We start from the raw sequence: 25,104 nt of genomic DNA on the forward strand, positions 1-25,104 counted from the left end.
ATTCATGAAGAATTAAGTGGGGCAGAGGACTGATGCTTTCATAAACTATATTCTGGGTTCAGAGCTAATTATATTGCATTCGAATTTGGGTGTTAAAATTCCAACAAATGCATCAACAGCGTTCTCTCTGTGGTGAATTTGAAGTGCTTCATCAGCACCTATACTGTACCTCAGCTATCGGTGCGAGTCGACAGCGGCTCAGGAGGTAGAGCAGTCGTCTGGTAATCGGAACGTTCCCAGTTAGATTCCCGCTCGATTCAGCAAGTCGAAGTGTCCTTGAACAAGATACTTAACCCCTAACTGCTCTCGATGAGCAGGTTGGCATTTTTGGTGTGTGAATGTGACGCATAAATTGTAAAGCGCTTTGGATAAAAAGCGCTATATAAATGCAGTCCATTTACCATTTATCGTGGGATATGTGTGGTGGTGGTAAACTAGGAAGGGCTGCACTCATAGGTGTAGGTTTAGGGGGGGTTACACAGGGGCCATTTCCCCCTCAATATTGAGAAGAGGTAAATTTGTCCCCCTCAAAAATATAGCTAATATGAAAGACAACCCCCTCCCCAAATGAGGTAAAAGATTAGGGGGTCAACCCCCCCCCCCCCCCCCCCCCCCAAAGAGATCACAAGTAGATAAAAACAATTATAATAATAAACACCAAATAAACATGTCCAAAATATTATGAAAAACGTTTTTATTCATATTTTTTTCTCCACAAGAATAAGTTAATTCGTCTTATCTTCAACTAACTGCAAACACTTGGATCAGGACGACAATCAGTGCAACCCGGATATCCCGTTCTCCCGGATATCCGGTATCGGGCTCTCAGCGTCGAGAGATATGGCCGCTCACATTACTGCAGCATTAGCAACAAACCCTGGCGCTTCTTAAGCAGGTATCTCTGTGTGACAGAACCGGGATTATTCGACCCAGGAACCCTCGCCGCGTTCTTCTTTAACACATATAGCCCAGTGAACTGACCGGTCGTGCTCATGTCTGGATGAACATCCCACTTAACATAATGACGCCCCGAGTCCTGTCGCTAGCTGTCCGCTAGCAGAGAGAGGAGCAGCAACCTGTCGGCTCCAACCGAAGATAACGTTAGAGTCCGCCTGTTACACGGAATCACACCACACTCATAAGTACAAAGAAAACGTGTTTTTTTGTTTCCTATTTCGATAGAAAAGATTTAAAAAAAATCGGGTAAAACCGAGCCCCCCCTAAATGCCCGAGCAAGGCCCCAGGATGAACGGCTTTTCCCTGGGCGAGCTGTGCTGGCTGTTCTGCTGCCCGCCCTGTCCCTCGCGCATCGCGGCCAAGCTCGCCTTCCTGCCCCCGGAGCCCACCTACTCGGTGCACACGGACGCCAGCGGGGCCACCAGCCTGCACCTGACCGAGCGGGCCGACTGGCAGTACAGCCAGCGGGAGCTGGACGCCGTGGAGGTGTTCAACACGAGGAGCGGCCGAGGCAACCGCGTCGGCTGCATGTTCGTGCGCTGCGCGCCCAACAGCCGCTACACGCTGCTCTTCTCGCACGGTAACGCGGTGGACCTGGGCCAGATGTGCAGCTTCTACATCGGCCTGGGCTCCCGGATCAACTGCAACGTGTTCTCCTACGACTACTCGGGCTACGGCGTCAGCAGCGGCAAGCCGTCGGAGAAGAACCTGTACGCGGACATCGAAGCGGCCTGGCAGGTGCTGAGGAACAAGTGAGTGTTGTTGTGAGGACAGGCTCTCTCTCTGCTGGTAGTAGCAGGTGGATTCCAGACGGTAGTAGAGAGAGAGAGGGTGTTGTGAGGACAGGCTCTCTCTCTGCTGGTAGCAGCAGGTGGATTCCAGACGGTAGTAGAGAGAGAGGGTGTTCGAGGGTGTTGTGAGGACAGGCTCTCTTTCTGCTGGTAGTAGCAGGTGGATTCCAGACGGTAGTAGAGAGAGAGATGGTGTTGTGAGGACAGGCTCTCTTTCTGCTGGTAGTAGCAGGTGGATTCCAGACGGTAGTAGAGCGAGAGAGGGTGTGTAGTGCTGTCTGTGTGACTCGATGAGGAGGGCGTACTACTACTGCTATGGTTTGATGACAAACACTGAGGCCGCCCGTCATACAATATTGACCGTTAGGGCTGCTGCTGCAGCTATTGATTATTTTAGGAATGGAGTTTTTTTTAATTTTTTATTTTTTTTTACAGATTATTCAATCGATTAATCGGATAAGAAATACTTGATGCTTTATCGGAGAGCGATAGTAAAATATACAAAGAGAAAATAAGACTAGTATTATTAAAATACAACAACGATAACAACATTGATTTTCCTTTTTTATTTGTGTGTGTATTGTTATCATAATAATAACAATTATATGAATCTCAGGCTTTCACAAATGGACTGCAGCATTTTGTTTTCTGTGGTTATTTTCTTGAGGACATCATAACTAGCCACCATATTGATTTATGTTCTTAAGCTTCATTAACCATTTTTTTATTAGGAGAGTACTGGGTCTGTGTTATATTGCTGTCCTACCTGTTGCCTCTCTACTGACACACTCCCCCACCAGATTCCTATCTTTCTGTCTCCCCAGCTTCCTATCCCTCTGTCTCCCCAGCGTCCTATCCCTATGTCTCCCCAGCGTCCTATCCCTCTGTCTCCCCAGCTTCCTATCCCTCTGTCTCCCCAGCTTCTTTTCCCTCTGTCTCCCCAGCTTCCTATCCCTCTTTCTCTTCTTCAGCTGTCTCCCCAGCTTCATATCCCTCTGTCTCCCCAGCTTCCTATCTTTCTGTCTCCCCAGCTTCCTATCTTTCTGTCTCCCCAGCTTCCTATCTTTCTGTCTCCCCAGCTTCCTATCTTTCTGTCTCCCCAGCTTCCTATCTTTCTGTCTCTCCAGCTTCCTATCTCTGTCTCCCCAGCTTCATATCTTTCTGTCTCCCCAGCTTCCTATCTTTCTGTCTCTCCAGCTTCCTATCTCTGTCTCCCCAGCTTCATATCACTTTGTTTCCCCAGCTTCCTATCCCTCTGTCTCTCCAGCTTCCTATCCCTCTGTCTCTCCAGCTTCCTATCCCTCTGTCTCCCCAGCTTCATATCCCTCTGTCTCCCCAGCTTCCTATCCCTCTGTCTCCCCAGCTTCCTATCTTTCTGTCTCCCCAGCTTCCTATCTTTCTGTCTCCCCAGCTTCCTATCTTTCTGTCTCTCCAGCTTCCTATCTCTGTCTCCCCAGCTTCATATCTTTCTGTCTCCCCAGCTTCCTATCTTTCTGTCTCTCCAGCTTCCTATCTCTGTCTCCCCAGCTTCATATCACTTTGTTTCCCCAGCTTCCTATCCCTCTGTCTCTCCAGCTTCCTATCCCTCTGTCTCTCCAGCTTCCTATCCCTCTGTCTCCCCAGCTTCATATCCCTCTGTCTCCCCAGCTTCCTATCCCTCTGTCTCCCCAGCTTCCTATCCCTCTGTCTCCCCAGCTTCCTATCACTCTGTCTCGCACCAAACAAGGCATAGGGAAATAGTCAGACAGACATCCCAAAATTATTCCATAATACAAAGTTTCTGAATGGATATTTGGATTAAACCAAGTTGTATGCAGTGATGAACGGTCTTTCCCCGCGGAACACAAGTTACACGACGGGTCGCGCTATCTGACGATAGCAGTGTAACTTAATGTTACACAGGTCGCACTATGCTTTTTTCAAACGTTTCGTTTTCTCCGCTATGATGAGCTCTGCTCTGCTTCAGCACGGACATTACCTCTCAAGTACCCGTATGTGCATGTGTGAGTGAGAGCTTTTTAGTGTGTAACTATTACAGCCCGCTCCTCAGGCAGATTGAGAGAGACCAAGGGAGGAGATATAGAAAACGGCCAACAAGATTAGTTTGCGACGTTTAAATTCCTCTGAAAAAAAGGAGTGAAATGCGAATTAAAGGGTTGAAATCAGTACTCGCAAGGGTGCCCCCAAATATATATTTTTTCTCGCACAGGCTAAATTCTGGCGCAATATGCGATGCCCTCGTCGCACTGTACAGCCCTGCTTAAGAGGTTAAGCATCAGACGGCCCGACGGCGGTATAAAGAAATATTAAGTGGCTCTATTTCTTGGCAAAAAAGTTATTAATAGGGATGCACTGAATATTCGGCCACCGAAAATTAACGGCCGAAAGTGGTTAAAAAGGCATTTTCGGCTTTCGGCCGAAAGGGTTTTAGCACCGAAAATACATCACAGAATGTCAAAGAACAGGGTTACGTAATGTTCGTAACTAGGGATGCTCGATATTGGCTTTTTTACCGATACCGATATTCCGATATTGTCCAACTCCAATTTCCGATACCGATACCGATACCGATATCAACCGATACCGATATATGCAGGGTTTCCCCCCCAAAAAACGGAATAATTTCAGGTAACTAATAATTTCACTGGATGCATTCAAAAGGCTTTCTAAATGTAAGCATTATCTGTGCAAAATATGATCATTAAAAAAGTAAAAATGAACATTTTAAACCAACATGCATACTTTTGACAATAAATAAAATAAGAATTGGTTCTTACTTGCTTGCCTGGGTAAATAAAGGTTAAATAAATGTTAAAAAAAAAAAAAAAAAAAAAAAAAAAAAAAAATTGTTATTGTTTTTTTTTTTTTTTTTACCGATACCGATATTTTCCGATATCACATTTTACTGCCGATATCCGCCGATAATATCGGTCGGCCGATAATATCGGACATCCCTATTCGTAACCTAAAGTGTTGTTGTGATGACGTAATCAAAACGTGGCTACAGACTTTGCGCAACGTTACGTGAGCAGCTTGGCAGCTCTTCCTGCGTTCTGCAGCCTGTGATAACTAACTCCTCTTGGGAATCGCGCTGTTTCTATGTAAACTCCGTGAGCAACGCGTCCAATAAATGCGTCTTCAACATGCTTTATATCCTCGCCATTACTATATGCCCATCGCGGTTAAAACCTTTTAAACTAACGTTAGCGTTAAGCTAGCTAACACCACTTCCGGTCCTCTTTCACTCGTCTCTCGTAAGCTACGTCATCCCTAGCCCCTTTCGTGACTTTCGGTTTGCAAGCCTGTGGCTTTTGTGACCGGAGTCACTTGCCCACCCGCCCCGATCACCCAGTAGCGAAACGACCAAGCGTCGTCAAGGGGCTCGCGGTGTGTCAAGAATACATCAGATCTGAATTTCAAAGATACCCAGCGTACAATATGGGTCTAACACAGCTTCACGATGGGGTCTGGAAGCTCGGAGTTGCTAATAAACAGTTTAAAACATTGTTACTCGACGAGTGGTATTTACAGACCGAACGTCCATCTCCGCCGTTGGTGTCACAGCGCATGCGCACCATGCCGCGTTCACGTTACTGGGAAGAAGCGGAAGAACCAGTTTCCGACTGGGAAAAACCATTCACGTCAGCCTCCTAGTGGTAATTCCTACTAGGACATATGGGATTCTTTTATAGACCCCATATCTCCCACTTCGCGTCACGAATTGCGGAAGTATGGATGTGGGCGTTTCATCCATAGATATATATAGAGTCAAAGCGTGAAGGCTTCCTAGTTGTAGCAACGAGATGTCCTCTGGTTCTTCCGCTTCTTCCCAGTAACGTGAACGCGGCATGGTGCGCATGCGCTGTGACACCAACGGCGGAGATGGACGTTCGGTCTGTAAATACCACTCGTCGAGTAACAATGTTTTAAACTGTTTATTAGCAACTCCGAGCTTCCAGACCCCATCGTGAAGCTGTGTTAGACCCATATTGTACGCTGGGTATCTTTGAAATTCAGATCTGATGTATTCTTGACACACCGCGAGCCCCTTGACGACGCTTGGTCGTTTCGCTACTGGGTGATCGGGGCGGGTGGGCAAGTGACTCCGGTCACAAAAGCCACAGGCTTGCAAACCGAAAGTCACGAAAGGGGCTACGTCATCCCCCGCTAAGAGTCACAGGAGATGTAGTAAATACAACAGTCCTTCCATAATTCCATGAATTATGACAGTAGCCACTACAGTAACATCATTAAGTCTGCTATATGCAGTTTTAAAGCACCGTGGCTTTGTTCTGAAGCACTTTGTTGTAGTTATCCTACAGAGAAAAGGAAATGCACGTGACTTTAATGCACATCTTGTTGTATGCAAAGAGAAAATGTTTAAATTGTACAATCTTTCAGCAGTCAGTCTGAAATTAATGTATGCATTGAAAAGTGCTGAATAAATGTTTTATGGGCCCATAATAAAAAATAAATAATAAAAAAACTATTATATTTATAATCATTTTCTGCCATTCGGTTTTCGGCCAACTGTTTCCTATTTTCGGTATCTGTTTCGGCCAAGAATTTCCCATTTGGTGCATCCCTAGTTATTAATGAAACACAATGCCCCCAGCTTCCTCTGAAAGTAGTGCATGCTTGGGCAGTTATGTCTGAATATCGTCATTTCTTATAGATTCCAGACACTCGTTGAGTCGTTTATAGAAAGACGTGGTATGCAAAGGTATCAAGTAACTGGCACTTAAAAGGATACATAATGATAATTAAGTAGCTCTTGACACAATTACCGACCGGTTCACATCCCGTTGTCCACATCTCTGTGTGTGTTATCTGTGTGCGTCTCTTGTGTGTATCTGTGAAGCTGACCTTTCTCGTCCTATTGCCTGTCTGTAAAGCTACAAGTCAACAAAGGGGCAATGATAGGTGCCAATGTGAGAGGGAGACAATAGATTAGATTGGATTGAAATGTATTGTCATCATAGAGCAAACTAAGTACAGTACAATGAAAATAAGTCTGGCATCCAACCAGAGTGCAAATGTAACAGTGCAATAGACATACACTGTACAGGTGATTAAACTGGGTATACAATATATAATAAATTAGTACTACTGAGTGTAGTGCTAATCAGATACTGATTTGTAATATTAATATGTACAGTGATTTAGGGATGGGTACAGAATCAGGCACTTTTAAGTAGGGATGCACCGATATGAAAATTGGCCGCCGATACCGATACCGATTGTTCAGCTAACACTATCGGCCGATACCGATACCGATATTTGTATATTTGTATATAAGTATTTGTATTTTTTTTTATATATATATATATATATATATATATATATATATATATTTTTTTTAATGAAACTACTGTATATTTGTATGTGTGTTTGTATTTGTAGGCCTCTTTACTTACTTAAAAAAAGGAAACATCAAGAAATATGTTTATGGTATCACTATCTCTCTCCCAGTATCGTCTTGCGGCCTGCAGAGGGATACTATTTTCTCAACCAGAGCTTTCAACCAATGCAATGGAACCATTCTTGCGGCCTGCAGCGGGATACTATTCTCTCAACCAGAGCTTTCAACCAATGCAATGGAACCATTTTGATTGACAGTTGATTCGGCCAATTACGCCACACCGCTAGCACCCACCTCCTGCTGTCCTTACCACCAATCGGCAAGCGTTTATAAATTTTTCTACTTTCGGGCATGCCGCCATTGTTCTGTTTGCGAGAGCGAATACGTTAGCTGCCCGGCCCGCCGACCGGCGGTCCACAGCATGACCAAATGAGACATAATGATTTTACTGCAACAAATGTTATAATAAAACAAAGCCTTTCTATACATTTGTCTGGTTGAAAACTTTATTAACAGATTGCAGAATGTGTAGTTGGGTACGGAATGAGCAACGGAATGGAACAGAGCTATGAACGGACTAATGGAGTAATGCCTTGTTTACTGCTATCTTCGGGTAAATAATATGCTTGTTATTGAACGTGTAACACTAATGCCACAAAACTAATGTTTGTGTCATTTTAACAGCAGATACTTTCTTAAATGCCATCTTCCCGAGAGAGGGTGTTGACGGGGAGTTGTGTTATTATTATTAATAGCATTGAACAGCTAACCGAAAGCTAGCGTTAACTAATGTTAAAGGTTTAGCCATAACGTTACCTTGGCTAAAGTTGGGGCTATTCATAATGCAGCAATAATGGCTGCAGACCTGCAAGCAAAGTACAGCAAGTTGGCAAAGGAGTATTCCAACGCAAATCACATTTTCACCAGTAACGTTAGTCTTGCATCTCCCGGTAGCTAATGAACGAACTAACTGAGTAATGCCTTGCTGCTATGGGTAATAATAATATGCTGATGTTATTGTCCGTGTAACACTAACTATATAATGTTAATGCCACAAAACGAATGCCTTGTTAATCATAAGTAGTAACTGATGGAGTAGCTTGTGTGTGGGGGACGGCGGGCGTTGTGCAGGTAGGTCGCGAGTGAACTTTTTTTTTTGCCTTTTGACGCTACACAAATTGATGGGTATTTATCGGCGACTGCTATCGGCACATTTGAGCTTATCGGCCGATAGGCCGATAGCAGTCAACAAGGCACTTATCGGCCGATACCGATACCCGACCGATATATCGGTGCACCCCTACTTTTAAGGGTACCGACCGAAAGCACGTTGGTACTACCGAGTACCGATTCATGTGAGATCCGGCGGTGCCACATTTCAGTACTGTACATTTAAAAAAAAAAAAATTCCGTATTTCGTATATTTTAAGTCCGATGACGTCAACGTTTCGTTTACCGTGAAGTAGGGCTGGGCGATATGGCCTAAAAAAAATTCCAGATTATTTTTTGTTAAATCCGATTTACTATTTTAATAGATTTTTTTTTCTCTTAACTAGAAACACCAAGGAAATCATTCAAATGACCTTTGTTTTTATTTGACACAAAACATTTATCAAACCAAGATGAATGTCCCTAAGGGACTGAAGGGCAAACCTAACTTTCACCAATCTTCACTTAAAAAAAAAAAATATATATATATATATATATATATATATATAATATAAAAGGTTACTCTTGATCAAACAAAGATGAATGTCCCTATTGGGATTAATAGTGCAATAACTTGCTTTTTCACCAAACTTTACTTAAAACACATAAAAGATGCCTCTTGATCATCAAACAAGAATGAATTTCCCTATTGGGATTAATTAAATCTAACTTTCACCAAACATCACTTGTTGTAAAATAAGAGGCGACTTATTTTTTTTAATCGATTTAAATTTTTCAAAATCGTCCTAAATCATTCATTCGAATTAATCGATAATATCGATTAATCGTCCACCCCTACCGCGAAGTGTGCCGCGCGTTCACGTCAACGTTCACACGCACAATACACGCGATTCAACAACAAAGCAGTCGGGGCAATGGCAAGTAGAAAACGGTCGCAAGTACAAAGCTAGATGCAGACAACGCTCGCTGCAATATTATACAGGTGCAGCTCAATAAATAAAATTTTCACTCAGTATTCAGTAACTTAGTCGGGGCTCCTTTTGCACAAATTACTGCATCAATGCGGTGAAATAAATTGACTTTTCCACGATATTCTAATTTATTGAGCTGCACCTGTATATTATATATTAAGTTAAATTGTTCTAAATAAATAATGATAATAAATTATTAGAAGAATTTTTTTTTTTACAACTGAGGTAGGTACTAGGTACTAGTAGGTAGATTACATTTTTAGAGACTAAAGTACAGAAAAAAAGGTACCGTTGGGTACCTGTGACGATCCGATTCGGTACCCATCCTTAATATGTACACATAATATAGATATAGTATCTACATATATGTAAAAGGATTATGTACAGGTATCTACAGACTGATGTGGATGGTTCCTGCTTCGATTCTGGCTCCTCTCGGCGGTGTGTCGGAAGTGTCCAAGACACTTAACTCATTCAGAATTCAAACTCGAGGCCTGTGGGCCAAATCCAGCCTGTCTGGCATTTCCCCCCGCCCCCCAGACCCAATTTGCTTATGAATTCATTTTGGCCTGCAATCAAGCGCACCTCCATCTCACTGTGTGCGGCAATACAAATCTCCAGACTTTTCAACCAAACGCACAGAGCCGAGCGCTATCTGCACCTACATCGTGTTTCAATCAACCCTACTTTCATGAATACAGCCCTACTCGTATTCATTGAGGCACCAGAGAATAAACAGAATTGCAACAGCATATTGAGTTGGTATGCACAAATGTAATAGATAAACAAAATGACCAATTCAACTAGTGACCTCCAGGAAAATACACCTCTTTTTAGGTATTATGTGTCTGGCCACAAAATCATCTGTATTTAAAACATTTTCTCCCTTGGTAATTGAGTTCGACACTCCTGATCTAGGGTACTGCTAACCACAGCAAGCTGGAACTGTACCTATCATTTATTTTTACCCGATTCTAAATCAAGAGTGATTGATTGTATTGTATTTACATCCATTAAACTGTCAACTTGCTGAGAACATAGATAAAACATCTGTGTGATTGGTCCAATAAAAATAAAAAGTGCTCCTTTCACATGATCATCTTTTGGCTACAATCATGACATTCAGCAAAACCCTTTTTGTTGGCGAGATCAAAGGAACCGACTGGGGCAGGGCTAGAAATGAACAACGTCCCGTCATCCCGGGGCCGTAAAAGTCTTTACTCTGGACGCTCAGATCTGACATTTGGGACCTTCAGGGAGGATGAGAGTAACACCTTGTATTGTTGGTGAGCCTGTTGTCTGCTGTTGTTCAGTAAACGTTAGGGGTGTAACGGACGGTACACAAAAACCGGTACCTACCTCGGTTTTGAAGTCACGGTTCGGTACAGGTTTTTGGTACAGTGGGGGAAAGTTTAAGTTTATGTATTTGGCTTTCCATGTTCCACTCAGGAACTGTTGGCTGTCAATGAATATTCTATATTCAAAGTAACTCGGGGTAAAACGTTATTGAATAGAGAAAGAAGCGCCATGCCGGTCCCTAATGGTAAATACTATTTTCTGTTTGATGCCAAGGAAAATATCAATTAATGTTTATCACACCTTGTTTGGAGGCGCTTTGCTGTGTATGAATGTCCGTTCTATATGCCGCAAACTATCATTAATTTGATCTCCAAGAGACGGCACCAATCCTCCTCACTCACAGAGAGAGAGGGTGTGTGTTAGTGGTGGGGGAAAATATCGATACAGTATACTATAGTATCGCGATACTTTGTGTGGCGATACTGTATCGATAAGGACGCCAAGTATCGATATTTTATTATATAAAAAAATATATAAAATAAATAAAAAAAAATTGTATTAAGGAAGTTGCATTGCTCATTTCAATACCTGTAATAGTACAGTAGTACACACACACACATGCACGCACACGTGTGCATTCAGTTAAGTTGGAATATGACTGTAATACAAACAGTTCAGTTTGTGAGGTACATGCAACACAGATTAGTGTTGACATTTATTTGTCTGCTTGAGAAAATCCCATTTGCTGCAATAAAAATGATTGAAGTGAGATGAACATACTGAACTTTATTTTATTAGATAAAACATGTTGACAAAGTTTTACTTTGCAGTTGAAAAAGGGTAATAAATCGCAATATATCGCAATATTAATATCGCAATACTCGGCATATCGTAATATATTTTGAATCGTGATAATATCGTATCGTGAGGCCTCTGGTGATTCCCACCCCTATTGTGTGTGTGTGTGTTTGCCACACTATGAGGCTATTAGGGCTGTACCCAGGGACCGAAACTAAAGCCCGCCGCCCGCCAGGGGCGGTCTGTTTTTACCTTTGGCGCATGACACTTAGAGGGCTGCCCGCCGTGTGGCGTGTAGTTCATAAGCAGGCCCCTAAAAATATTTGTATGCGAACGGTAAAAATCAATTACGCGCATGGCCGCATGCTGTGCGAATACAGATTATAGCCTCTCTCGTCTTTTTTTTCCTCCGCTGCGAGATCGTTAAACTACAAGTCCCACATTGCACTCAAGCCAACGGTCCAATCACAGTAGAGTGAAGTGACTGGTTTCATGGGAAATAAAGCAAATGACCAATCGGAAGCCCTCATTTTTCTTGTTTACTTCCTGAAACTCCGCGATCAGGGCTCTCGTTTTCCGAGACACCAACTTATTATAGTCTCTCTTACCAATAGCAATAGATTTTAGAACACCTAGATTTATCGATAGCAATAGTAATATAACGTTAATGCAACAAAACGAATGCCTTGCTTTGTTAATCATAACGTTGATGCAGTAGCGTATGTCGGTGTGTTGGCTGTAACGGACATGACAATAATAACATAACGTGTAGGGCTGGGCGATATGGCCTAAATATGATATTTTCTGACCTTTCGGCGATACACGATACACATCACGATGTTTTTCTTTTTTACCCCAAACAATTCATTATGAGGCTTACCAAGACAGTATTTGAGTTTGCAAGCTAACATTAAAGACAAAATAAAATACCCATGCATTTAGCATTTTTATATTAGATTTAGATTATTAGATTATATATTGCATATGAGATATTATATGATTTAGATATGAAATATGATGAATTGAAAATGGGGGACCCTGATGTAAACAAGACTAAAGTCTTTCTCTGGTCTGCATCCCCTTAACAATTGTATGTATTGAGCTGTACTGTACCCATTCTGCAATATGTTAAAGTTTTAAATCAATCAATCAATAAATAGCATTTTAGCATTTTTATGAAACTACTGTATATATGTATGTCTCTAAATGTTTTGATGAATTGAAAATGGAGGACCCTTATGTAAAAAAGCCGAAAGTCTTTTTCTGGTTTTCATCCTCCTGTACTGTATTGTACCCATTCTGCAACCTTTTAATACAGTTTTCATTCATTCATTCTGACGGAAACATAATCATTTTGATTGACAGTCGAGTCTGCCAATGACGTCACACCGCTTGCACCCGCCCTGCTGTTCTTAGCACCAATCGGCAAGCGTTTGACTTCCTGAATGTCCCGTGTGCTAAACATCAACAAAGCTACTAACGTTAGCTCCCCGCGGCCGTCGAGTAGGAGACTAGTGCTTCACAGGATGACTAAATGAGGCATAATGATTTTACTACAACGAATGTTATAATAAAAGCCTTTCCATACATCTGTCTGATTGAAAACTTTATTAACAGACCGCGGAATGGGCATATCTCAGCACAGGCTGAGATATGAACGAGTAACGTGTGGACAGATTGACGCGACACAATCCTCTTGGGCAAAACATCACGATATCCACGATACGTTGAAAAAGTGTATCGTTAATGAACTGTACCCGATATTTATATAATATCGTCATATCGCCCAGCCCTAATAACGTGTACACATTAAAATTGCGATAATCTATTCTAACATTTTCAAATCGATGCAGTTGAATTTCCCCCTTAGGATCGATGCATTGTTACACCCCTACACCAAAGTCACTGGCCCACTGTGTATCTGTGTGTATAATAACTTGGCTAGCGTTATCAACAGCAGAGGTGGGCAATGTGTCCAGCTGCAGCACCGGAGTGCAAGCGATGTGATGTAATTGGCAGACTCGACTGTCAATCAATGGTCTACCTGACACGCAAACTCAAACAATGTTTCTGTACTGGAGGTGTGATTGATTGATTGATTGAAAACTTTATTAACAGATTGCAGAATGGGTACAATACAGTACAGCTCAATACACACAATTGTTAAGGGGATGCAGACCAGAGAAAGACTTTCGTCTTGTTTACATCAGGGTCCCCCATTTCAATTAATCAGGAAAGTGTACAGTAGGAAAGTGTACAGTATTTCAATAGGCAACCCTGAAAGGATTATTTTTCTAGAAGAGCAACACAGCCAAAACAGACAGTGGAGCTGTTTGCAGATAGCAAGCATTTTGACTTATTGCGTGGTGGCGATGTCTCGATAATACAACTACAAGTATGATTATATAATATATATTTTATTTAAAAAAAAATTGTATATATAAAATATATATTGGCAGGTAAGAAATATGCTTGGCGGGTAGACTCTTCCCATCTACCCGCCACTGGCCGGTGAGTCAAAAAGTTAATTTCGCTCCCTGGCTGTACCGAATGTCATTTTTTAACATTCAAAGCTTCGATTGAAGTATTCGAACGAAGCTTCGAATGTCTATATATATATAAAAAAAGATTTATTTTTACTTCAAATCTATATATATATTTTTTTAAGAATTTAAAACTAAATCCTCAATTTTAATAAAGTGATTAATCTGATTTGTATTAGTCTTTTTATTTTATTAAATAAACTTTCTTTAATATAAATTTCGTCAACATAAATAATCCAATAAGGGCACGGTTGGTATGAAAGTGATGGTGACGTCTTATAGTATAATATTATAATATTAGTGTAGCCTAATCTTTAACTGCAACTGTGAAGAAAACCCCCATTGGTTTAAACAGATTGAATAGACACAAAAAAAAAAAGATAAAAAAAAAATCTTTTTATTAAAAATAAAATTTCGAATGTCAACATTATGATCGAAGCTTCGAAGCATTCGGTACATCCCTAGAGGCTATGCTAAATTACAGGTAATCTCTGTGTTGTGCATGGGCTGAACGAACATCCGGCCCTTTGCGCAAGTAATATTTTGGGAAGGGGTGAACTTGGAGTTTTGAATTAAATTCTGCACGACAACATTTTTCCGTTACACACCGCGCATACTGAACTGAAGGTCCAGTACTTAAAACGGCTCAGTACGGATACGTGTACCGTCCGTTACACCCCTAGTAAACGTACATTGACCGCTGTTCATACTGCAGTATAACACTGATATTTAAATGAGTTATTCATGAACATTTCCTCATCACTGACGCTCCTATTATGATGCCAGTTCAAAATTTGCAAAGCAGTAGATTAATGTTAATGGCCCACAGAGCTGTAGGCAACATCACCTGCTGTCTGAGCTGAGAGACTGCTGATTGACATCTGAATCTGCTTACCATAAGTGATTGATTTGATAGTTATAAGGGTTTGCCCTTAGGCTAGATTAGGCCTGCCGCGATAAGCAATAAATCGATTAATTGCCGCGATAATTAAAATGAATGCAATGATTTTGACAGGCGCGATTAATTGCTATTTGCGCGTTTGTTTTAATGAGGCGGAACCAGTGCCCCTTGCAGTCTCTCCGTGTGGGTTGGCCGCTGGCGTTACTACAGAGCACAGCACGGGAGCTCCGTGGGGCAGTAGCAACATATAGCTTAACTACATTTCTCAATAGTGTTGCTCCTTTTAACCAAGTAGCGTTATTTGTAGTGTAACGTTAGAATAACACAGAATAACGTTAATACAATTACATGCATCATTGTTTACAATGAACGGGTGGGGCTAGTCAAAGCACTGGAGACGGGGACAAGTTAAACATGAATACATTTATTATAACGGGTCGTTTTCGAGTCGTGCTGCAGTGCCTACGCACCACAGCTATTCTGCTTTTACGCTTCCTCCTCATCGTTGATTGCATGTAGTAGCTGCATCTAACGTTAGTAGCTAACGTTAAAACTAAAAAACACAACCGGACGAGACAAGTTGTCGGCTAGGATAATCACAACAATACTTCCGGTCCGGTCGGTGGGCTTCAAAATAAAAGTCTTAAACCGGAAAAGACGGAGCGGTGGGCTTCAAAATAAAAGTTTTGGGAAATAAATTTCTCAAAAAAATTCTCTAACCGGTCGCAATAATATCGCTTATCGCGATATTTTCGGGGGCAATTAATCGCCCAGCAAAATGTGTTATCGTGGCAGGCCTAGGCTAGATAGCTTGATAATGGATTAAGTGGGCTCACGTTAACAGGATTCCTAAAGCTAGCAATAACGTTACAGACGGGGAACATCCGTTAATGATTTTTATGGGCTTCTAACAATGTTAGTAACATATAGTTGCTGCACTTGTGTGTGTCTGTTTGTCTGTGCTTCGATCCATCAAGCTAAGATGGAGATAACGTTAGAGATATAGTAGATTAGTGGGATGCGACTAAACTCCCACAGTGAGCACAACGTTTACCTACCTACCTATTCCTTTCACACACAACACTTGAAAACTAAGTAGCGGTATTATAAATGTTTCGTGAAGTCCTTGTAGCTGAGTTTTTGAGAGCGAATCAGTGCGGTTGGGGGAGCGAGAGAAAGGGAGTGAGAGAGAAAGGGAGAGCGCATCAAGTTCAAGTTATTTATTAGTCAAATACACAACAATAGGGGCATTGCAGGTAATCACATTTTTGTATTTCGAGCTCAGACTCGACACTGCACAGTGCATGTGAGGGAGGGTATGTGCAGTGATGGAGATGGCCTTGCACAAGCAACATCTGCTGAATTAATTTAGAGAAAGCACTGCATCTTTCATACAGAGGTCAAGGAACAGTCGTATCAGAATAATTAAAAATGATTAGTTGAATTCAACATTCACCAATGGTGCTTTTTTTCTTTTTAGATTGTATTATTATGCTAGTTATTTGAATAAAGATAAGATATTCCTTTATTGATCCCCTTGAGGAAATCCCGGCGTCATAGCAACATGAGGGGAGGTACAGGTATGGGCAGGGTATAGAAGAAAGACATAAATATAGGCAATAAAATTAGATCTGAATATAAAAATATGAGAAAAATAAATGTACTCTGAATATAAAAATATGACAAAAATAGACAGTTGCAGATGACTGAGGCTCTGTATGCCCTATTATTGGTTATAAAATACATAATTATATGTTGTGTAATAATATACGTTAACCTCTTAAGCATACCCCCCATTTTGCAGAAAACTAAAGTGATTTGCATACGTTTTTTGCAAAGCTTACCTTTATACTTTATACTTATAGCACATGCATGAGCTTGGTATCTTTTGAAAGGTAACATTATGAAGTTCCTAAGTCAATAAAGAGGAATCGCTTTGAGTGCTAGAGAAACAGAGGTGTGTACACACTGAAATAAAATATTTTCTCCTTACTTTTGTGTTAACTTGTCACCAGATTCCTGTTTTTGGGTTCCACCATAGAGGTAGTAGCTGGAAAACACAGCGGTTCCATAGCCTTAAGTCTTATGTTTCAAGTTTCTTTAATAGTTGTCATATAGAAGTACAGAATACTTTTATACAAAATGCTTCTTACTGTTATGCTCCAGAGACTGTGCTAGACAAGATACGTATGAAATAACATAGTATAGCATGTATATTAGAAGCAAAAATTAGAAGTAAAAATGAGGTCACAGTGTTCAGTATCAGTATAGACATATGTACAATGTTCGATGCAGAATAGACGTAACTGAGTTACCATATAATATACAATATACTATGCAGTGTACTAATATACAATATTATATAGTGCAAAGCAGAAATGGGATGAGGTACAATTTAGGAACAATTTACAGTAAGGTGTACGAGTTGTAGTGCAAATCCTTTATCAATAAATATTAAGTGTGTTTAGGTGATCTAAAGTGTGGAGAGTGGGTGCTGCAGTGTGTTGTTTGTTTAAAGTGAGTGTGTGCGTGTGGATGTGTGTGCTGTGTGCATTTGATGGTTGTTGCATAGTGTTCATTGTTCATATGTAGCACAGGTCATTGAAAAATTAGTGCTTGGGAAAGGTTTTGGTAAAGTGTGTACCGTGATTATCCAAGATGGCCGTTGTTGACGCTTCAGTCACAACAACTGTCTTCTTCTTCAACTTTTACTACCTTCCAGTTCCCCCACTCTCACCTGCTCGGCTGCAGTCTCTTTCGGAGCGGACGCTTGTTGGCTACAATGGTGATCAATCATTTTCGCCAATCAGCGGTGATTGGTCAGTTCAGGACCGTTTTGAACCGGAGGTGGTCATTTAACAGAGGCGAAAAATGCAGCCCCGAGCCGACAGACAAGAGCAACGTAACGCGGTTGGACGTTATGAGGTTAAAAGACTTATGGACTGCACTGGTCAGTGGTCACTGGGAGACCATGAATGCTCTGATACGGCAATGCCACTTGTAGGGTCTGATCAGTGTTTCCACCAGCCATTTCTTTTCGCCGGTCAACGTGGCGGATTCTAATTTACTGGCCAGATGATGTAACATTTAACGGCCATATGTAATACATTGTGTGTAATAGATACATGCGTATGCAAAAATACATCTTCAACTCATATTAGGCTACTTCAACTCACCCTTACTTCTCTGGTATCTGGTAGGATTTTACAAGACATCAACGCAGTTGGATGTCCATGTCGTTTTCAGGAAATCTGTCCTTCAGAGTGTCAATTAGGTGCTGATGTACTGCTCTCTGACAGCTTTGAATGCACAAACAAACTTCTGATCCGTCTGTTTCACAGTAATGCTCTTGAAGACCGTGTTGTGTCTCAGCAATGTGTATTGATTACCAACTACTCCTGCCTGAAAGATCAGTTTGTTTTAATTTCTTTCTGGTATACCACTTCTGTGGTATGGTTCTGTATAGGTGCTAGAGATACCACTTCTGTGTTTTTATTTATTTATCCTTTATTTATCCAGGAATGTCCCATTGAGATACAAGATCTCTTCTTCCAGGGAGTCCTGAATGCATGATTCTGTATAGGTGCTAGAGATACCACTTACATTACATTTGGTCATTTAGCTGACTCTTTTATCCAAAGTGACTTACAAGTTTTGTACAACAAGACAGTGTTGAGTGCTACAGTGTAGGTTAGTATATTAGGACAAGTGCATGACGGTAAGGTTAGTTAGGGTTCGTTTTTTTTCATTCTTCATTTCAGATAATGATTGAAGTGCATCTTTAGTCGATGGCGAAAGATTGGACGGGTTTCGGCTGTCCTAACTGTGGTGGGAAGAAGTTTGTTCCACCATTGTGGGGCAAGGACAGAGAATAGACAGAGACAGAGACCCTCCCGGAGCTCGTAAGGAGTAGGTCTGAGACGCCCAGAAGATGCAGAGCGTAGGGGTCTTGAGGGTGTGTAGTTAGAGACCATTGACCGGAGGTAGGTGGTCTGAGATATAGTTCTGTATAGGTGCTAGAGATACCACTTATGTGGTTGTATGGTTCAGTATAGGTGCTAGGGATACCACTTCTAGTCTGGGCCTGGTTCTGTATAGGTATTTATAAAACTTCTAGTCTGGGCCTGGTTCTGTATAGGTGCTAGATACCACTTCTAGTCTCGGCCTGGAATGGTTCTGTATAGGTCTGACTGTATACCACTTCTAGTCTGGTTCTGGGCCTGACTGGACTGTATGTGGCTTCATGTAAGATGTTGTTTAGAGCAAGGAAAGAAACAGTAAAATGATTATAGGAAGAGTTGTGTTAAAATTATGAGGTTGTCAACAGCAGTACACAACAATGGTTAGAGAATGTCCATAAGGTAAAAAAAAAAAAAAAAATAGAATCAAATAATATTATATAAATAGAGATGGTTAGAAAACTAGAAATTAATTGTGCAGAAGTGAGTTTGTTATTCCTTGCTGGTCTATTGTGGCTGGGTATTGAAATTCAATATTTTTATGATCAAATTGCTTCAATACTACTATCGAGTATCGATCTAAAAAAAATGTCATTGAGCCAATAAGCACATTTCTTCTGTTCAACCACAATCCCAAATGTAACAAAGCCTCTGATTGGATGCCACTTGTAGGGTCGCCATGAGACGTCACTTTCACTTTCAGTTAGTCACGTCATGGCGGCAGGAACGTTTGGTGTGCTTCTGGCTCTCCTATTTTATGCTTTTATATTAAGTTTTAACAATACGGGCCCAGACTATTTTAACTTTAACAAACCTTTTAATGAGTTTAACACAAGTAATACGATGACAGGATTGAAGCACTTTGGGCTAGGGAAGTTGACCCTGCTCAACGCATTCGTTTACCCAAACTGGTACAATCCCACAAACAAAATGAGCAAAGCGGGAAACAAACGCAAAATCGACCGCGACCTATTTGATTATTGAGCTTGGTTTGCTTATGTCTCTGGAGACATCCACCAATGTCCTGGTCCGATCTCGGGACGGTGTAAACACCACGCAGAACGGCGACGGCAACAACAGCTACAGATGCAACGTACCTGTTTCCCAGGTATGTATGGGAATCAGCGGTGCAGCTCCAGATGTTGCTTTTTGCCTACAAGGACCACAATGGAAATAAGCTCTGAGCTTTTTTGTGTTCATCATTGGCAGTATCTCCTGACTGTGCTTTCTGTCACATGTTATTTTTATATTGTCAAATAAAGTCATTCATTCATTCATTCATTCACAGCGCATGTAACACGCATAACTCAGCGATATATAAGGTATTGAAAATCGTTTTGTTATCTGTATCGAATCCCACATATCTGTATTGGTGCCGGTATAGAACACTTTCAAACGATACCCAACTATTTATATTGTTTACTTGTTGCTGATCTGTTGTGGTTTATATTCCTGGCCTATTGTTTTACATTTCTCTGCTGTCATTCTGACGTAAGGCCACAATCATCCATTTTCTCAGAACGAGCAGAACGGTGGATCAAACATGCTCCCGTCCGGATATGCCTCCTCTTCCCACAGAACATTAAACATTAAACATGTCATTATACCTTGACCCTTCTGCGAGCTGCCTGGCCAAGCAGCAACACTCGCGTCAGTGGAGCATTACCTGCAGAGCAGGTTTATGTTTCAATATCTTCTTAATTACTTTTAGAAGGAAATCATTACGGCTCTGAGGCCTAAAACACAAGCAAATTGATTTAGTGGTAGTTTAGTTTAGTTTAGTTTACTCAGTTTATTTGATCAGGGACAGTGCATAATATCAATCAACAGTTATACATAAATGACGTAAATATGCCAACATTAGCAGGGTTGCTAGTTTTCAGTTGTAGTCCCTGGGCTAGATGTTTAAGCCAGAAAAGAAACAGAGAAATAGGACATTAAAGCTAATAAAAAAAAACAGTTTAAAACATATTCTGTACATTCACTCACTAGGCATTCGTGCATCTATAAAAAAAAACAGTGTAGGCCCATAACATTGCCTCTGAGGGGGGTGTTGAGACGAACAGACCTCCCCCCCGTCTCTATGCCCTCCTGAGGATTCCAGGTAATAAATTTACTCTTCAAACACTCAACCACCCCTTAGATGGCTCTTGATGGTCATAACTCAGTTGGGTTTTCCACTAAGCCAGTTCCTATGAACGTCGTTACGTCGGTGTCTTTGAACACTGATACTGGGGCTTAAGCAGTTATTTTGGACACAGCCCAGGCGAAGGTTCCTGTGGTATTGTACTAGAGATGAAAATGAAAAAAGGGAATTCCTTGCATCTGCTCTTTAAGTTTTATTTTGTCCGCTGCGATATCGCTTTAGGGATGCATTGAAATATTGGGGAGTTTGAAATATGAGAGCTTCTTCCAAGAACGTGGCTCAAAATAGGCCCTTCTTCTGATCTCGTATTCCAAACTCTTTGAGAGTCCGATGGCGAGCTGTCTAGAATCTGTGCAGGGGAGACGTTTCACTTTGTTGGCATTTAAAACTCCAAGAGATTTCGACTTAAGACACGTGTTTGGTGTGAAAGGATATACTGGACACAACGAACCACTCGCGCGGGGGGGGGGGGAGTTAACAAACTCTGTCCAAATGATTACCGGCGTGTAGGGGTGTAGCGATGCGACCTCACAACGATTAATTTCGATTACGATTATTCAGGCAACGATTCAATGCATCATGAAATCTCTTCATTTGACCACGATTCGATACATTTTCTAATTATTATATAAAATCAGTTAATTCCCCCAAAAATGTTGAATACACAAATGTGGCTGGGGGAACTGATTCACTCAGCATGAATGGACTATAGGTAAATAAAAACAATACACAAAAAAAAAAACATTACAATTTTTTTCTTTTTTTTAGATTATAATCGGTTCTAAAATTTTCAAATTGATGCAGTTGAATCGTCACATTAGAATCGATGCATTTCTATTAATCGATGCATCGTTACACCCCTACCGGCGTGTTGTTTGTGACGTCATCATCCCATGCTTCTCTCCAGCAACAGCTGAGTTGTGTTTTTAACACTGAACCACTGAATTCCTGATCTGTTATGATTCACTGCAACATAACAGGAAATGAAAGGCTAACTTTGGACACAGTTTCCAGCGAGAGCTTCTGGGTTAAGATTAGATTAGATTCAAATGTATTTTAATTATGCAGCACAAGTACAGCACAACGAAAAGAAGTTTGGCATCCAACCAGAGTGCAAATGTAACCGTAAAGTGCAACAGCAATATACAATGTACAGGTGATTAAACTGGATATAAAAGATATACATTAGTACTAACTGAGTAATGGTGATAGTCAGATGTATGTACAGAGTTGTAGTATTAATATGTACATTGATACAGGTATAAAGGGTAGTAAGTCAAGAGTAGGTAAGGGATATGTACATATATAGATAAAGTATTGGACATTTTGGAGAAACTAGAATTAAAAGGAATTGTTCAAAATCTATTTATATTCAAGTCAAATAATCGCATCATATTTGATACGGTTTTACAGAGGAAAAAATGTACCTATTTCTTTGAAGCTATCTGTCTTCCAGGTGCTGTCATGTTGTTATCACGTCTGTGTTCACTCCAGGCTTGCTTTTAACCATAATATGCTTTCATACATTAATGTACACTGGTACAAATGCCAAAGATATTATATCAAACATTTTTCCTGTGTTTTGACGGTACAACGTCAAAAGCTGTTTGATTATGACAAAAATGATGATCACGATTATTTTGATTGACATTGAAATGATTAGATTCAAATGTATTGTCATTATACAGCACAAGTACAGTAAAACAAAAATATGTTTGGCATCCTACCAGAGTGCAAATGCAGTAAAGCGCAACAGCAATATGGTGATTAAACTGGGTACAAAATATACAAATTGGTACTACTAAGTGCTAATCAGATTCAGATGTATGTACAGAGTTGTAGTATAATAAATAAAAACACTGCCTACTAGTGGCTAGCAGCATACTAGTAAGAGTAGGATATGTACAGAAATAGATATAGTAAAGTACTATGTGCAGGTAAGTACAGTCAGACAGGTGAAGATAGGTATGCAGTATGCAGTGATAATAAATATGTATGTACATGCTGTTAATGTGGCACAGAGTTCAGAGAGATGACCGCTGAGGGAAACACGATTACTCATTGATTTGAGAACATCACAGGGCATCACGCTTACTTTCTTCAGTCAGGTTGGGTATCCTTTGGATTTGATCGATTTAGGTTCTGGTTCTGCTTTATTTATGGTGGGGGAGAAAATTCAATATCAAGAACCAAAACGATTCTCCCTTTCATTCTTGGCAGATTTAGGCTCTAGTAGTCAGTCAATTGTGAACCATGACATGAAGATATCTTTTTCTCTTGACCTGCTGTAGCTTAGCCTCGTTTTTCCCCCCATCCGTTTCTGATGCATTATGACAGGAATATATCAAAGGAGGCTTATTCAATTAATTAATATTGCTATGTAATGGATGATAATGAATTTTGCTTATCTATTGCCTAAGGAAGGAGACAACTGTTGCCAAGGAATGCTCACTTTAAATCACTCTTTCTTTGCTCATCTTCCCATCATAGCTAAAGTGACAGTTTTCTTTAATAGGGGTCTGGGGATGAACTGAGGTAGGGTGCTTTGCTGGTGTTAGCCATGCTCCAGGACAAGTAAAGAATCAGCTGACGCAACCACGTTAGTCGCAAAAGCGAGTGAAACTCGCGCACTGTCGAACCCTGCATCATATGACGACAACTGAATTCGTTTTACCTTTCTTCTCTACCAAAGGCTGCCTTTCTGTCATCTTCCAAGTTACCAAATGCCTAATACGAATACCATCTTGTCAAGTTACCAAATACGTTTAAAAAATAAGTGGAGAAACACAGCGTGGCTCCCTCCTCCCTCAACACCAGCTGAAACTAACTACTGTTTGGGCTTGAGAGGAGGGGCGGAGCGCACCGCTGTGAAGGGAGGGTGCGTTACATTCACAAGACAAAATCAAAGCAACACGACATGCGGCACAATAAAGATATTCCTTTATTGATCCTCTTGGGGTAATTCTGGCATCATAGCAGCATGGGGGGGAGGGGAGGTACGGGTATGGCCAGGGTAATAGTAGAAATACATAAATATAGGCAATACAATTTAGATATGAATATAAAATATGAGAAATAAACCGTAAATGATATAATTAACTCTGAATATAAAAATATGAGCCCTATTGGTTATATTTTGGGATGCCCCGATCACGTTTTTTGCCACAGATTGTCTTGAGCCATATCGGCCGATACCGATCCGATATCGATCGTTTTTTATTTTATTTTTTTTTATTCTTTTTTAATAAAATATATATATATTATAATCATACTTGTAGTTGTATTATCTGCGAGACATCGCCACCACGCAACAAGTCAAAATGCTCGCTATCTCCACTGTCTGTGTGTATACTCTGCTTTGATCAAATCACATTCAGCATGCCCTCAGCAGGGTATATCTGCGGCTCTGCGTGAGCTATCATGCACGTCTACTAGACTATTGCTGGAGCATTTGTTGATATCAGGAGCTATCAGTAGCTAGCCGGCTAGATACCGTTAACAATGCCTCATGTATTAAACTAAAAGTGAATAGTTGACTGGGTCATTCTGTTTAAACAGTAACGGTAGCTAACGTTAGCTCACGGAGCTTGCATGCACTAGGTTAGAGCAGACTATTGCCCGAGCTTGTTTACACAGGGAAGGGAGGAGGAGGAGACGGAGCGTCTGAGACAGAACTCAGCGAGTGAGATCTCGTTTTTCGATCGGTTTTGACGATCGGCGAAAATAAAGCATTATCACCGATCGCATATTTATACTGATTATCGGCCGATAACGATCGGTGGCCGATCGATCGGGGCATCCCTAGTTATATTATACGATACAATAAATATATAAGCAATAAAATATTTGAATCTGAATATATACTATGAGTAAAAGTAAATTGCATACACAGGGTTGCAGTAATTTTCTATTTGGGATGCACCCGTGCAAAATATTTGATTTCTACTGTTTCCATATGCGTACGGGCAGTGAAGAAGATGCAGGCGCGTCCCAAACATCCCTGTGTGTCTGTTTAGTTCTGGCAGGCAGGGTGACTCGGTCTCTGACTGATGACGTGTGATTCCCAAATGCCTGGAGACGAGATTACAATCCGTTGCATGAAGAAGAGGGGTTGGATAAATCGTCGGAGGCAGGTGTTTCTCAGACCCTCAGACTTTGTTTGTAATGGAAACAATTATTTTATATATTAATATATTCAAAAGAAAAT

At 40.9% G+C, this 25,104-nt stretch overlaps 1 protein-coding gene across 1 annotated transcript in view; it reads left to right on the forward strand.

Moving 5' to 3' along the window:
* The first annotated feature begins 771 nt into the window (after positions 1-771).
* abhd17c (abhydrolase domain containing 17C, depalmitoylase) overlaps positions 772-25,104 on the forward strand; it is a 137,753-nt gene continuing 113,420 nt past the window's right edge. Inside the window, exon 1 of the mRNA XM_084336648.1 lies at positions 772-1,709. Within this exon, the coding sequence (XP_084192774.1) occupies positions 1,225-1,709 (485 nt within the window). The 5' untranslated portion in view covers positions 772-1,224. The remainder of the gene's footprint in view (positions 1,710-25,104) is intronic.

This window comes from Notolepis coatsorum (assembly GCF_963971535.1).
Source record: "Notolepis coatsorum genome assembly, chromosome: 2".
Taxonomy (NCBI): domain Eukaryota; kingdom Metazoa; phylum Chordata; class Actinopteri; order Aulopiformes; family Paralepididae; genus Notolepis; species Notolepis coatsorum.